The sequence below is a fragment of the Nesoenas mayeri genome (assembly GCF_963082525.1).
Source record: "Nesoenas mayeri genome assembly, chromosome: 1".
Lineage (NCBI taxonomy): Eukaryota > Metazoa > Chordata > Aves > Columbiformes > Columbidae > Nesoenas > Nesoenas mayeri.
In genome coordinates, this window is record NC_137541.1 from 134,756,570 (window position 1) to 134,770,775 (window position 14,206).

A 14,206-nucleotide genomic window follows, 5' to 3' on the forward strand; every position below is an offset into this window, starting at 1 on the left:
TTCCTTAAGCACACAACCCTCCCATTACACATCGTTTCTACCTTATACTCCTGGATAACTCCATTTTGGTGATCTGGAGGGGGAGGATCCCAGGAGATGCTGATGCTTGTGCTGTTGTGGTTTCCAACTGTCAGGACAGTAACAGACTGAGGAGGGGCACTTGGAGCTACACCAAAGACAGAGAACAAACAGAAGCAAGACGTTAATCCATTTGCTAGAGCACAAATTTTTTCCTGACACAGTGTAAGAGCAAGCAGACAAACCTGCAGGCCTAGGTATGAATACTTTGTTAGGCACTGGTAATTTTGAAAAATGCCTTTCTGAAGAGAACCATAGTGCTGAATGACAACATGGAATTTGTGGCAATGGAGAATCAATACCAATCACTCCTCATTTTTTTATATTTAGCATTTCTTAAGTTTGCATTGGAATTTTTCTCACACTTGCTTTTGTTTTCCATAATATGCATGGATAGCTACGGATATATCAACTAAGTCATAATTTGAGGCTGCTTCACCTGGCCTGAAAAGTGTCTTGATTTTTCTTTCCCCACATGGTCTAATAATAATGTGAGCAGCAGACATTTAAGGATTTTTTTTGTTTCCTATTTGTTCTTCAGGAAGACATTAACTCAACAGGTTTGAACATAACACCTTGCAACTCCTAGATGGCATAGGGTTAAAGTGTTCAGGGCTTTACATCCCATGTCAGTGAATAGGGGAGGTGCTAAGTTAGGTCAGATATATACTTATGTCCTCGTTCCCCTAGGCAAATTGCTTTCTCTTCAGAGCCCTGTTCAACCATTCAGAGCTGTTTGGCTGGTCACTGCATACCAAGGCCATATTTACGAGAAAATTGCTTGCCTGCCCTGAGACATTGGCTAGAAGTGTGGGTGAAAAAAAAAAGAAAAAAAAAGAAGAAAATCATAGCTGTGAGTGATCAGAGCTATGCTGGCAAAGGCCCTCATGCAACTACACCAGCAGCAGGGTGATTTTGATGGCTCAGGACATGTTGTTTGGGAAGTGGCGCAGCAGTACTGCTATAGAAAAGCCCCCTCTGTGAGCAACTGCTGCATCTCTGTGCCGCTGCTCTCCTGTCACAGCTGCAGCTACCATGGCAGAGGGCTGGGGCATATGTCCCTCCTTTAACCACGTAAAACTTCTTGCAGTCCCCCATCTCCCTTCCCTAACTTCTAGGCAAGTGTTTAAAACTCCACCACAGTGGCAGGCTAAGTTACCAAAGTTCATTGTAGTATATTAAGGTATTAAGTCCCTGAGGAAAAAAAAATGGATAACAGCTGCACTGAACTGGTCCTAGTATCTATCTAGTCCATTTATCCCAGTCCATTTATCCAGCGGTCAACAAAACTGATAGAAATAGGCTAGGAAAGCGTGGACTAATAAAGTGAGCATCTAGTGATGCCTCTCCGGGACAATTTTCCAATTCACAGAAGCTTGTTGTTCAGACATATTGTTCCAGGGTGATATCTTTGTGTTTAATAACTCTTTATGGAATTTTTCTTTCACCTATTTGTCATCACCTTTAATGTGATCTTGAAACATTTAATCTGTAATATGGAAGCTTATTTTAAAGACTTATAATAGACCTTGTACCACAACCTAGAATATTTATCACAGCCCCCTGCCCCAATTTCAAATCCAGATAGCCCTCTGGTTTTGGGCATCTCACGTCATGTTTCGTGGCTCCCTGGCTTCACTCCCCTGCTTTAGAGTGTTCCTAGGCAGAGAGGACTCCATCACTGCTAAGCTCTATGACAACAGAAATCTAGTCTTAGCTTTAACAGATATTCTTGATTGCTTGAACATCCACACTTCTTGGAAAAGCAATGAGCCACTGGCCTCTTTGCATGAAGGTTTGGCAGGTTTAATACAACTAAACACAGCCACAGATATCAGGGGTATTCAAGTTTCCTGAGTCAATTCAGATTTCCTTATTTTTCCTGGTGGCCAATGAGCTGTGTTCCCATTTCAAATGCTGCTCAGCACTTGACCTGGCACAGGCTCAAGGGGCTGAGCTTAAATCCTCACCCTGGTAACTCTGAAGAGTTGGAGCAGCCTGTTGCAGGAATCACACAACTTAAAACTGGGGTATCAGAGATGTGGACAAGGGACCATACAAGATTACGTCATAAAAAAGTATTTTAGAGGAAAAACGACACGTGTTACTGTCCTGTGAGGCTGCACATTTTGACAGCTACATTTTCAGATGCTGCTTCAGCTGCAAAGCAAATATTGCCATGTAGAGTCCTTGTGACCTTGAATGACGCAGAGAAACAGTGCACTGGAGGGGAGAGATTGAACTGTGTCGTGTACAATTCGACTCTTAGCCAGCTCAAGTGAAGCACAGCAGGGTGGCCTTGGGCTACTCCTTGCAACTGTGCAACACATAAAACTGGTGAAGTTAATAGTTCTACTGTGTATTTTACGGCAAGTGAAATAATTTGCCACACATTAAAAAATACCATTTTTAAAGTGCTCAGGTTATTCAGTAACAACAAAATGGTGAATAAATTTATGTGTGTGATATTGATTAGAACAACATTTTACATGAATAATAAAAATAGAAAAACTTAACACAGTATAAATAATTTTTGGTTTTAGTACAATGAACCAACTTGCTGAAATGTATTTACTTTCATCCTCAAACATAAAGGACATTCAGAAATATAATTTCTTATATACACATACCTGGAAACACAGAGAGAGAGAGAAAGGAGAGTAAATGTTAAAGAAATGTAAGATGAATACTGTACTCTAACATTTAAAGGAAAACATACTGTATTCATCTTTGCATTTAAGCTGCATGAATATTCTAGTTAATATTCTACCATTGTCTTTTTTTTTTTTTTTTTTAGGATATACGATAAGTTTGAAGCAAAATTAAAATTGCAGCTGATGAATGCAGCTGAAAGCATCATTTTAAGGGCTGCACTAAGGCAGGAAAGAATTGAGAGCAGCTGATGAAAACTAAGGACACTTCCATTACCAACTGTCATATTTTTGTCATGACAAACAATATGCAGAGCAAACACTACTCCACAAAGTTATTCCAAAAGAGATTTAGAACACTGGATGTAGCTGGGGAAAAAAAAAAATCTATCTTCAGAGCAAGTGTGAAAGAAATAGTGAAGATTATAAAATATTTTATTTAGCTCCTTCTTGTATGTGTGTACACATGCATGTATATAACAGTTCTGCTTTGTCTCTCTGATAATAGCACTCTGTAAACTGGCACCATGATATAAATTAAGCCACTCGTCTGACACTGCTGCAGTTATTAAATAGACTGCACTGAAAAATAACATTTTTAAAACCGTTTTCTCATTTCCCTTGCTGCTGGCTTGTGGAGAACACCTTGCCTGCTTCTTGACAGGTCAATTATTCCAGTGCTCAGCTTCTTCTTACCGATATGAAAGCACCCAAATCGCTGCTCATCTTTTCCAGACGCAGCCAAACAGGATTCCATTTGTTACCTTCACAAGGCCAAAGAGGCAGGAGATGGATGGATACTGAACTGTGACAAATGTCTGATCTAGAGGAAAAGTCTAACTGCACCAAAATTGATTTTTGGAGGTAGGCCTCAGAAGTAGCATTGCATGTAAAATTTAATCCAGTAGAAAGCTGCCACTGCCTTCTGGTCATACTTTGCCTTTACCAGGGCTATTTGTTTTGATGTCACAAAAGACTTCTAACACACGAATCACTCTTGCAAATTATTTTCTAAAAATAGTATACCTGGCATTTTTTAAAACTTAGGTCTAAAAAAGCTTGGTTTTGAAATGGAATCACAGGAGACATGGCAAGTAGGATACCTTTAAATATACTGCCGTCCTTCTTCACCAGATGAGAAGCAAACCACTGTCATTAAACATTTAGTTAATGTTATTTTTGAAATATATGAACACTGATATAATTACAAAGATAACGTGAGGAATTAAAGGAAATATCTGTACAACTGCATCTACTGAATGTCTTAATTTTCTCTTGGAAGTACTTAACTTTATCACCTAAGCAAGAGGAAGAATTATTTACAAGGGCTGACATTTGTCTGGTGATAATACTACATATTATAGGATGATGTGTTTTGAGGGACACTTGTAAACAGACTCCTTGAAGGTTATATTAATCTACAAAGCGGATCCTAGACTGTGCATTATACATATCTTCAGGCAAGAGAAGTTTTTTAAATCTTCACTATGTGGAAAGTTATTCCACATGAACAAAGTGGCCTTTAAAGTAGGAAATGACCTGACAGGCTCTGCTGGGAGATGAGGTTTATAACAGAAAATGTCATTACTCAAGTATTTTACAGAAATAGTCAGGAGGTGCAAAATGTTCTCTCTTTTCCAGTAGTTCGTAACTTACCTTTAGCAAGAGATAGATAGTTAGATGAACTAAATAAACTACAAAAATCAATTGAAATTGGAGAAAAAGAAAACCTGCTAGTGAGGGGACTAATCGTATGTTTTAATGCTAGAAGAGCAATTTCGCCTGTAGAAAGCTTTATTCAATTTTCTTTTTTTTTTTTTTATGTTTTGTTCAGACTGCTGCAAAGATATTATTTACTGACTGATTTAGGCTTTATAGTCTGAACAAAGAAATGGGAACCATCAAGTCCCAAATGCTAAGTCAGACTTGAACAATGCCTTCCTATACACCCTACTACATGTTGCAGGACAATGAATTTGCTGAGCTATGAAGTACGAATGGCAATGAAGCTATCCCCAGGATTACTTATTTGTTGGGCAATAATTATAACAAATCAAAGAGAAAAGTCAGTAATAAGAGAGTCCGTTCCAGAATTTAAAAGTACTTGGCAATCAGCTCTAAAGTAAACCTCAGGAGTCTACTGTAAATGATTAAGATGCAACTTCAATAGCAAGGAAAGAGTGCACTCAAAACCCACCAAAAGCATATGAGCATATCGAAACTTCACCAGTATTTCTTTCCCTTGCTTTGAAAGAAATCAATGAAATAGAGACAAGATGAACCCTCATTGTTATGATCACCCTTGTACTTTTACAGGGGAGATTCTCCAGGCAAAGGTTTCATTAGACAGGTAGAAAGATAGGTTTCTTGTATATTTCTAAGACAAAAAGAAAAAAATTACATATATCTCACCCCACTCTCTTTATTTTTCAATAAAAAGGCAGTCCTGGAGTGCATTCATTTTAGCAAAACTATACACCATGCTACGTGCTATAGATACAAATGCTTCTGCATTTCAGTAGTATAAACTGTTTACTATGTCTGCATCCTGCATGTTTCACAGAGGATTGCAAGGTACTTAAGGAAATCCTCTGAAGGATTAAATAGGGTTGTTTAATGAACAGTGTTACTAACAGAAACAAGAAAGTGGCATACCCTTGTGATTCGATTTCCTTCAGACTAGTTAAATACCTGTCCTTTACTAGTCTTCATTTCCCAATCAAAATATTCATCTACGTTATCACCCATTCAGAAAGATCACAGAATCACAGAATGTTAGGGATGGGAAGGGACCTCAAAAGATCATCTAGTCCAATCCCCTTGCTGGAGCAGGAACATCTAGATGAGGCTACACAGGAATGTGTCCAGGTGGGTTTTGAATGTTTCCAGAGAAGGAGACTCCACAACCTCCCTGGGCAGCCTGTTCCAGTGCTCTGTCACCCTCACTGTGACAAGTTTCTTCTCATATTTAAGTGGAACCTCTTGTGTTACAGTTTGTACCCACTGCCCTTTGTCCTATCATTGGTTGTCACCGAGAAGAGCCTGGCTCCATCCTCGTGGCACTCATCCTTTACATATTTATCAACATGAATGAGGTCACCCCTCAGTCTCCTCTTTTCCAGGCTAAAGAGACTCAGCTCCCTCAGCCTTTCCTCATAAGGGAGATGGCTCCACGCTGGACCCTCTCCAGCAGTTCCCTGTCCTTCTTGAACTGAGGGGCCCCACCAGGGCAGAGTAGAGGGGGAGGAGAACCTCTCTGGACCTACTAACTACCCCCCTTCTAACACACCCCAGGATGCCATTGGCCTTCTTAGCCACAAGGGCACAGTGCTGGTTCATGGTCATCCTGCTGTCTACCAGGACCCCCAGCTCCCTTTCCCCTACACTGCTCTCTAACAGGTCATTCCCCAACTTATACCAGAACCTGGGGTTGTTCCTGCAAAACTCTACACTTGACTTTGTTATATTTCATTAAATTTTTCCTTACCCAACTCTACGGCCTGTCCAGGTCTCGCTGGATGGCAGCACAGCCTTCTGGTGTGTCAGCCACTCCTTCCAGCTTGGTGTCATCAGTAAACTTGCTGACAGTGCACTCTATTCCCTCATCCAAGTCATTGATGAATATGATGGTCTCATATGCTTTACTGAAATAAAGATAGACCACATCCACTGCTCTGCCATCGTCTATCCACCTTGTTATGTCCTCATAAAAGGCTATGAGGTTGGTGAAGCATGACTTTCCCTTGGTGAAACCATGCTGACTGCCCCAAGATGTGTTTAATCTCAAATGCTCATTGGTAAAAAGTTTCATTTATTAGTTTTATTTTCAGAGTGCAGACCAAAGTCTTCTATTGCAGCACCACTGAATAAAAGAACGGCTGCAGTATATGCTTTTTGGAAGACCCAGAGCCACCTGTATGTCAGAAGGACATATCAGCCAGAAGAATATAGGATTGTGCCAGTGCTTTCTAATGGAATACTTAGAGCACAAAACTGAATATTATGTCTAATTCTAATGCCAACCCTATATCTAACAAACAGAAATCATGTAGAAGAAAGAGAGCTGAACATATGCATACACACAATAACCAAAATAGTCACTATTGATCTAATCTCCAGTTCTAGGTATGGAGCCTGTTGCTTTTCTGACCATTTTACTAACCTTCCTCTGTGGTACGAGCAGACTTTGATTCACTGTCCATTCCTTGGAATTCATTGAAATAAGGGCGAACTTTAATTTCATAAGTAACTCCCTTTTTCAAGCTGACGAGGACAGCACTGCGCTCCGTTGGGACTTTGACCTCCAGATTCTGCCATACAGCTGGAGAAGGTAGGCCAGACGTTTGGCGATACATTACTCGGTAGCCCTGAATAAACTGGGATTGGCGGTCAACCTAGAAATGGCATTAAATAATACGTCAATAAACATATTAAAGTAACACAACTATATTAAAAGAAAACAAAACATTTGCCTAAAATATGTTTTTCCTCATAAAAAAAGAGAAAATTAATGGCTGTTTAAGCTGTGGAATTTAAAAATCAATCTGCCTTCTCATAAGTCACTGTTGATTAGTTGTCTATACAGAACATTTTTCTCACATTACTTGCTATAGAATATTTCTTTCTATTTTACTTTCACCAGCTCTATTTATTATAGCAAATACCACCTTAAATCATAAAACAAGGCCCTGTCCCTGCAACAAATAATGAAAAGAGAACTTTGGCATAGTGCTTACTGCGTGTAAACTTACTAAACTTGGCTACCAATGTGCTGAAATATGAGAAGAAAACCAAATTCATTTCAGAAAAGAACAAGTCTTTGAAGATACCCTATATGCTTTCAGTTAGTCCATTACTTGGCTCACAGCTCATCTTTTCATGAGATGCTCTGGAGAGTAAAATAAACATAAGACAGATGCAGAGAAAACATCTTCCAAGGACATGTGCTGCTTCTTGCATTCACAATCTAAGCAGCCTCTTTGAATCCTGAGGTTGTGATGCTCTCAGACCATCAGATGGAAGTAATATTGGTTTTGGCCTATATTTTGTATGTTACTAGGCAAGCACAATTCAAGATTGGACCATAGACAAAAGCTGAAATTCTAAACTATCATAGCTATGAAGAGGATTTTTTATTTGAAGGAAAAACTTAAAATGCATTTTATCTTGGAGACATTGCATGCATCTTTTCTGTTGGTAAAAAAAGGCACCAAATAATTATTCGAGCTCTTATGACGTTTCCATGAATTTTCCCAGAAAAACAAAGAACAACAAAAAAACCCCAAAGAAACAAAAAAAACCAAACCAAAATAAACAAACAAAACCCAAAAACCAGTCAAAACAATTTAATGGATAAAATAAAACCAAACCCAGCTGCTTCTGTAGCCATCAAATAAAGAGCTAAAGAAAGTCCAGCACAAATAATAAGACTAGCTGTTTGGTAAATTTCTCGGTTACAACTAAGATTCAACAAACAGGATTTCTTTTTTTTTGTTATTGACAATTTGTTACCTCAAAGATACTTCAGAACTAGAGTTAAATTTGACTTCTCTTAAGAATAAACAAATTCAATGCTGAAAACACAAACCAGGGCCTATTCCACTTCTATAACCTTGTTACAGTTTATTGAGGTATTCAGAGGCGACACAGATTCTTAAGACATTAAAAAGCAGGGCAAGAAAGAAGAAAGCTTTATTTATGAGAGCAAAGCAGAAATGTCTTTCATCAAAACTGTCACTGTTAAAAACCTTGCAACATATGTTACAACAACATTAAGCTTGTATTTTATAAACTTCTCTACATTCACTTTAAGTGAATTTATGCACTGAAAGAGGGATATAACTCACAATAATAGCTTGTTAATACCGAAAGAATCAAGCTGTGTTTTTAAGAAGAACATTAAGCAGCTGTTTCCAGATGAAGAGAGTCTGTAAATCAGAGTTAATTGTTTTTATCCATGTTTGACTTTCATTAATTAAATGTTTTACGGACATAAAGACTTTACGAACCTCATGTTTACTACAAAATTCAGGAATAACAATTCTTTCATGCACTTTGTAATAAAGATTCTTAACTTAACTTACATATAAGGCTATAATGCTTAATAATCAAATACTAAGTTTGATTCCTGCCTAACTTTTGAGTTACAAGCTATGCTGAAAGATGTCAAAACTTTGTTAGAACTTTCCATTTAGCCTTTGCGGAGCTTTTAAGCTTTATTGACTGCTGCCTAGTGGAGAACATCTGAAAATTCAGAATTGACTACACTGAACTGTAACAGTGTGCTGCTACAAAACACTATGGAAATTGCTTTTTACATCATGGTACAAACACAAACACACCCAGAAGAACTGGAGCCCTACAGTATACCTATAGTATACTAATTTTGAGGCTAACACACTTTCATATGTATTTACATATAAATAATACATAAATCATTCATACACCTATTTTCCTCCTAGACTTCTGAGTTCCTAATCTGAAAAACTAAACAATACAAGGAACATGAAAACAGAATGCAGTAGTACAAAAAGGTTGTTACATATATGGGTGCTATAAACAGCTTGATTGGAGGCTCAAACAAGTTTCACGGAGCTTCCAATCAGAAGCATGACTACAACAGAGCTGAATGATCTGCCCAAACTTCAGATTATTGACAGTGATTCCATTGTTCAGGGTCTCTGAGGGTACTTGTGAAAGAAAATACTATGCATTTTTAATGCTTTCTAAAAACATCCAGTCAAATTTTGTATCAAGGAGAGGACATGAAGCTATCTGACACACCCGCTTAAAGCTAGTCGGAATGAATGGAACTTTCATATGGTCAAAATATTCGGAAACTTCACTTATTGTGAAAGGTGGATTTTTTTGTTTCGTTTGGAGTTTACTGATTAGTAAAAAATTACTCTTGGATCATTACATGGATTAACCAGAGATATTTGTGTGGTATAGCACAGATATATTTCACATACACATCCACACGTGTGTGCATGCATATATATGTATACACATATACATTGTATGTGTGTATGTCTATATATATGTGTATGCCTAAAGCATGTGATTTCATAATTTTCTCTGTTTGTTATGTCATACCAACAGCATAAAAGTATGCTTAGCATCAAAGAACTGCATTCAGCTGTGCTAAGAATCAAACAACCCTATAGGTCTGGTATATGTTCACACACAGGCAGAATTTCAGAAACATGCACTGTGATTTGACGAAACAAGGTAATCATTTCTAGGTATTCTCCTTTTTCTCTTTCTGCAAATGGTTGCCGCTTCCTCTTACAAAGTACTTGGCATTACAGATATTGCAGGAACTCTCTGCACTGAATACGGGGATCAGAATATTTCTAGTCTGGCTGTGACATGCTTAACTACGCTTGAATTTGTACAAGCAGCAGTGACATCCTCTCAAAAGAGCTGCAACAGTGTCTGGCTAAAGATATGCTTTCTCCCTCAAAAGAGAGATGGCAGAAAATGCAGATATTCCTTTAATAGACAGGAGAGAGCAATTACAGGGCAGGTTCTGCTCAGCTCTTACCTAATGCTTTAAGGTGACCTACTAGCATAATTGGTCCTGCATTCTCCTTCTCACCCTCTTTTACAACGAATACATGGGGCAGGAGGTATCTACAAACCTGACGACAGGTCTCCATTTCTGCAGAACAGGAAAGTCATTTCCCCTCTGTGTTCAAACCTGCACATACTGCAGCTGAACATGAGACAGGTTTAATGGCTATTAGATCATTTGATTAGGCTATTAGGTTGTTAAAAAGATGGCAAGAAACTCATAATGCAGCTTATGCTGCAAGTATAAGCTCTTTTTGGGCAAACCTGCCAATCTGCACCCTAAAGACTTTCTGTAATATGCTCTTTACTATATAAATTTCTACTACAAAATAACCCAAGTACTGCTTTGCTCCCACATCAATACCCACTGCAATTCTCCATCTGGGCAGAACACCTCGCACTCTGTGCTGAATTTGCTAGCACAGACTCTCAGTAATCTCCCAGTAAACAACATCAGCATTTATTTATCCTACAGAAACAAGACAAAGGGGGATGATAGACTGGAAAACTGATGGGTTTACTCTTGAAGCTTCCAGTGAAGTGCATTCATTTAAAATCACTGCCAAATTAAAAGAAAGAGGCAAATAATTTATCTTTCTTGCCTGGTAGTTTCATAATTCTCAGAAGGCAATCAGGATTTCAAAGCAACAATTATTTTGCCATATTGAAGAACTTTTATTCCTGCTTGTGCCACCAGTCTTCTTTTTATAGTACTAGGAGACTTTTCACATTTGGCCACTAATGAAACTCTTGGTTTAATGCCCAGTGTGAGAAAACTGAGGCTAGAAGTCCTGAACTATATTGAGGTCAGCTAAAAAAGTACTTTGAGCACACAATGTGCTGTTTCAATAATAAATGCCTTGATAAAAGTTAAAATAAATCAAACCCAGGGTTTAAAATAAGACATTTGATAACAGTGGGTATATCTGATATTGTAAGTCTCATCAGCAATAAATATTTCTGCACATTACATTGCTATGTGTAACGTTTGAATAATGACACATTTTTATCATTGTAATGCTGAAGTCAGTATTATTTGTGAAGCACCCAAATGTTACGGTTGAGAGCATGATAGATAAGCAAGCATGTGAGACAAACTAATAATTTTTTATTCAATGCAAGCTTTGAATGGTATGAATTTAATAAGACCTGGCACCACACAGTGAATGAAGAACATTAAAAGAAACGTTGAATGGTTCCATGAAGAAGAGATCCTGTATGTGACCAGATAATTACAGCTGTACTTTAATACTTATGCACAATAGGGATAAATTTAAGGGACAGTGAAAGCTTAACTTCTGACATTCCTCTTCTTTTTTTTTTAACACTGTCTTTGTAAGCCTGACTCTCTTTTAAGAGACAAAATATATGTGCATATCTATATTTTAAAATTGCAACACAGTAGCAGAGAACTATTTCTGAAATTTTAAATGGAAATTAAGAAAAAAGAAAATAGAGAGAGGAAGTAAAACCAAAGCAATCTCAGAAAGAGGGAGAAATTGGTGCTAATTTGCTGAGAGTCAGAATGCCAGAAACTCAGTGATGAAGGACGTTCCTTGGCAGACATTCTTTGAACTGCACAAAGTCAACACAAAGAATCTTATGACTCTCATGGCACTTCTGTCCTTTTGTATCACAGCTTCACTATCTAACCATTTTAAATTAATAGCGTGCACTCTTTATTCTCTGGATAGAGTGGCTTTTTTTTTCATAGAGACTATGGTTAATTAATTGGTTTTGTTCTGGTTGCTGGAAAGTTTCTAATTAGCTGTTCCAGAGATCTTTTTTTTTGTGTCTTTCCTCCCTTGGGCAATTCCAAAATGTCTCCACAGAGGCCCAAATGCTTGTAAGGTTGCATAGGGTCACTACTTTGAGGGATCTTCCCGATTAACTGATAACCATAGCATCCCTAACAATTTACCTTTACCATATTTTCTTCACTCATTACTTGTTTAGGGGGAGCACCAAGAGATTATTTTAGATATATATATATGTATGTACACACCCATATCAATATACACAGACAGACACACATATATATTTCTTTGTATTATAATTACATTGGTTACATTGCATAAAACTGAATTGTTTGATATTGAGGTTTCCTTTTGTAATACATGCTAAAAGAAGGACAAGCCTATGAAACTGTATTCCTGATAGCTCTCACCCAAGAAAGGACTCGAAGGAGCACCATACAGATGTGATCCAGGTTTACAGTTACTGATTGCTAACGTGAAGTTTCTAAACCACTGACCAATCTGCTTGGGCAAAAGGGCTTGCTGCAGAGCTGCCTAAGTCAGTCTGTCTTGGAGTCATGTAGCTAAAACAGGCAGCATTTTTAGAAAGACAAGCTGAGTGTTGAAATGATCAATGGCAAAATGCAGTGACACATTTTCTAAGAATGAGAAATTTGTGGGTTTCTTTATTTATGCTAATCCACCCCCGCCCATTCAAATCTGTCAGAACAAGGATGGTGCATAAGCCCCCACAAATATGGCTGAGTTGTGCAAAAATGACAGTAATCCCTATAATACACAATCTATCACCACACTTCTTATCTCCTGTTGTATAATCCCCTGTACACATTAACCTCTTAGCAATATTACATGTAGAAGACAATCCCTGAGTATTGTGAATATCCCTTTAGCAGAATTCATCCTATATAATACAACTGTTTCAGTGACATGCAGTGCAGCTCTATTTCTCTCACTCTTCCAGCCGTGGCTCTCCCTCCTCTGGGGCACATGCCCCAAGAGCAATGCACTCTTTTGGTGTGCAGCGCCCTAGGAAATCTCTCCTATGGTTACAAATCCTTTCTTTCAAACCTCAAAAAGGGAAACACAGCATTTTGAAAGCCCAACACTACATCAGAAATTCTATCCGGTAGTTTGACCCCTCAAATAGAAATGCTCTTAAGTCATGCCAAAATGATTCTGGTCTTCTATAATGAAAGGATATCCACTGATGGTGGGTAAGGCTTATGCTGGAAAACCAGATAATATGCAGTGGATCAGGCATCAACACCACATTTCTGACTTTCCTACACGTGCCCTATAGGAAAGCTATTTTTGCATTTTAGGGTCACCAAATAACAGGGTATTGTCAGAAGTCTCTATGTCGCAAAGCAGAAAGTGCTTTTTCATACAGCAATTTCATGTTGATATTTAACTTTGATTATTTTTTGACATGCACAGTAATGAGTCCACAGATCAATTATCCTTTAGATTGTAGTGTTAAGTATATTCATTTTTATAATATTTTCCTAGTCAGCCTACTAGCTTGCTTTGGGCTGAACACTGAAGGCTTTGAACCTCCCTGACCTGAAAGAGAAAATAAAAATATAACTGCATTACTACATATCTATTCCTGTATAATGTTAGTTTATCAGCACACTCACATTGAAGTCAAGACTGGAGCTTTTCAGGGTAGTAAAAAAAAAAAAAAAATGCAGGAATAAATAGGCAAAATTAAAGTAATGTCAAGGTAACAGAAGCCTTACCGTCCAGGTGACTTGAACTGTTGTGGGTGTCAGCACAACAGGATTATGAAGTCGTACAATGACGTCTCCCAGTTCTTTCTGGACTTGCCTGTGATCCACACCTTGTGCTGGTGGGCTGATATCTGCCAGGCCAGGCATACACATGAGAGCATTTTAATGTCAAGAATTATATATGGTATCAATAAGAATGACTGATTTAAACACCCTTCATAGTACAGTTTTTAAAACAAAGCTGTGCTAAGATTTTAATATGAACTCCCAAGCATATCAAGTAATGCAAACAAACCATTCACCTTTAGCTGCTTAGGAAATAATGAAATATAAAGATGTTTAAATGAGTATTCAGACTCAATGGCAAAATTTTCTCACATCTAGTAAGTGATGAGAGAGATGCAATATTCAC

At 38.0% G+C, this 14,206-nt stretch overlaps 1 protein-coding gene across 1 annotated transcript in view; it reads right to left on the reverse strand.

Moving 5' to 3' along the window:
* Positions 1-14,206, reverse strand: part of ROBO2 (roundabout guidance receptor 2) — a gene marked incomplete at its 3' end in the record, with an annotated part of 521,961 nt that overhangs the window by 134,244 nt on the left and 373,511 nt on the right. Inside the window, exons 14-16 of the mRNA XM_080358539.1 lie at positions 13,804-13,925; positions 6,892-7,123; positions 42-166 (exon numbers count right to left, since the gene is read on the reverse strand). Of these exons, the coding sequence (XP_080214665.1) occupies positions 42-166; positions 6,892-7,123; positions 13,804-13,925 (479 nt within the window). The remainder of the gene's footprint in view (positions 1-41; positions 167-6,891; positions 7,124-13,803; positions 13,926-14,206) is intronic.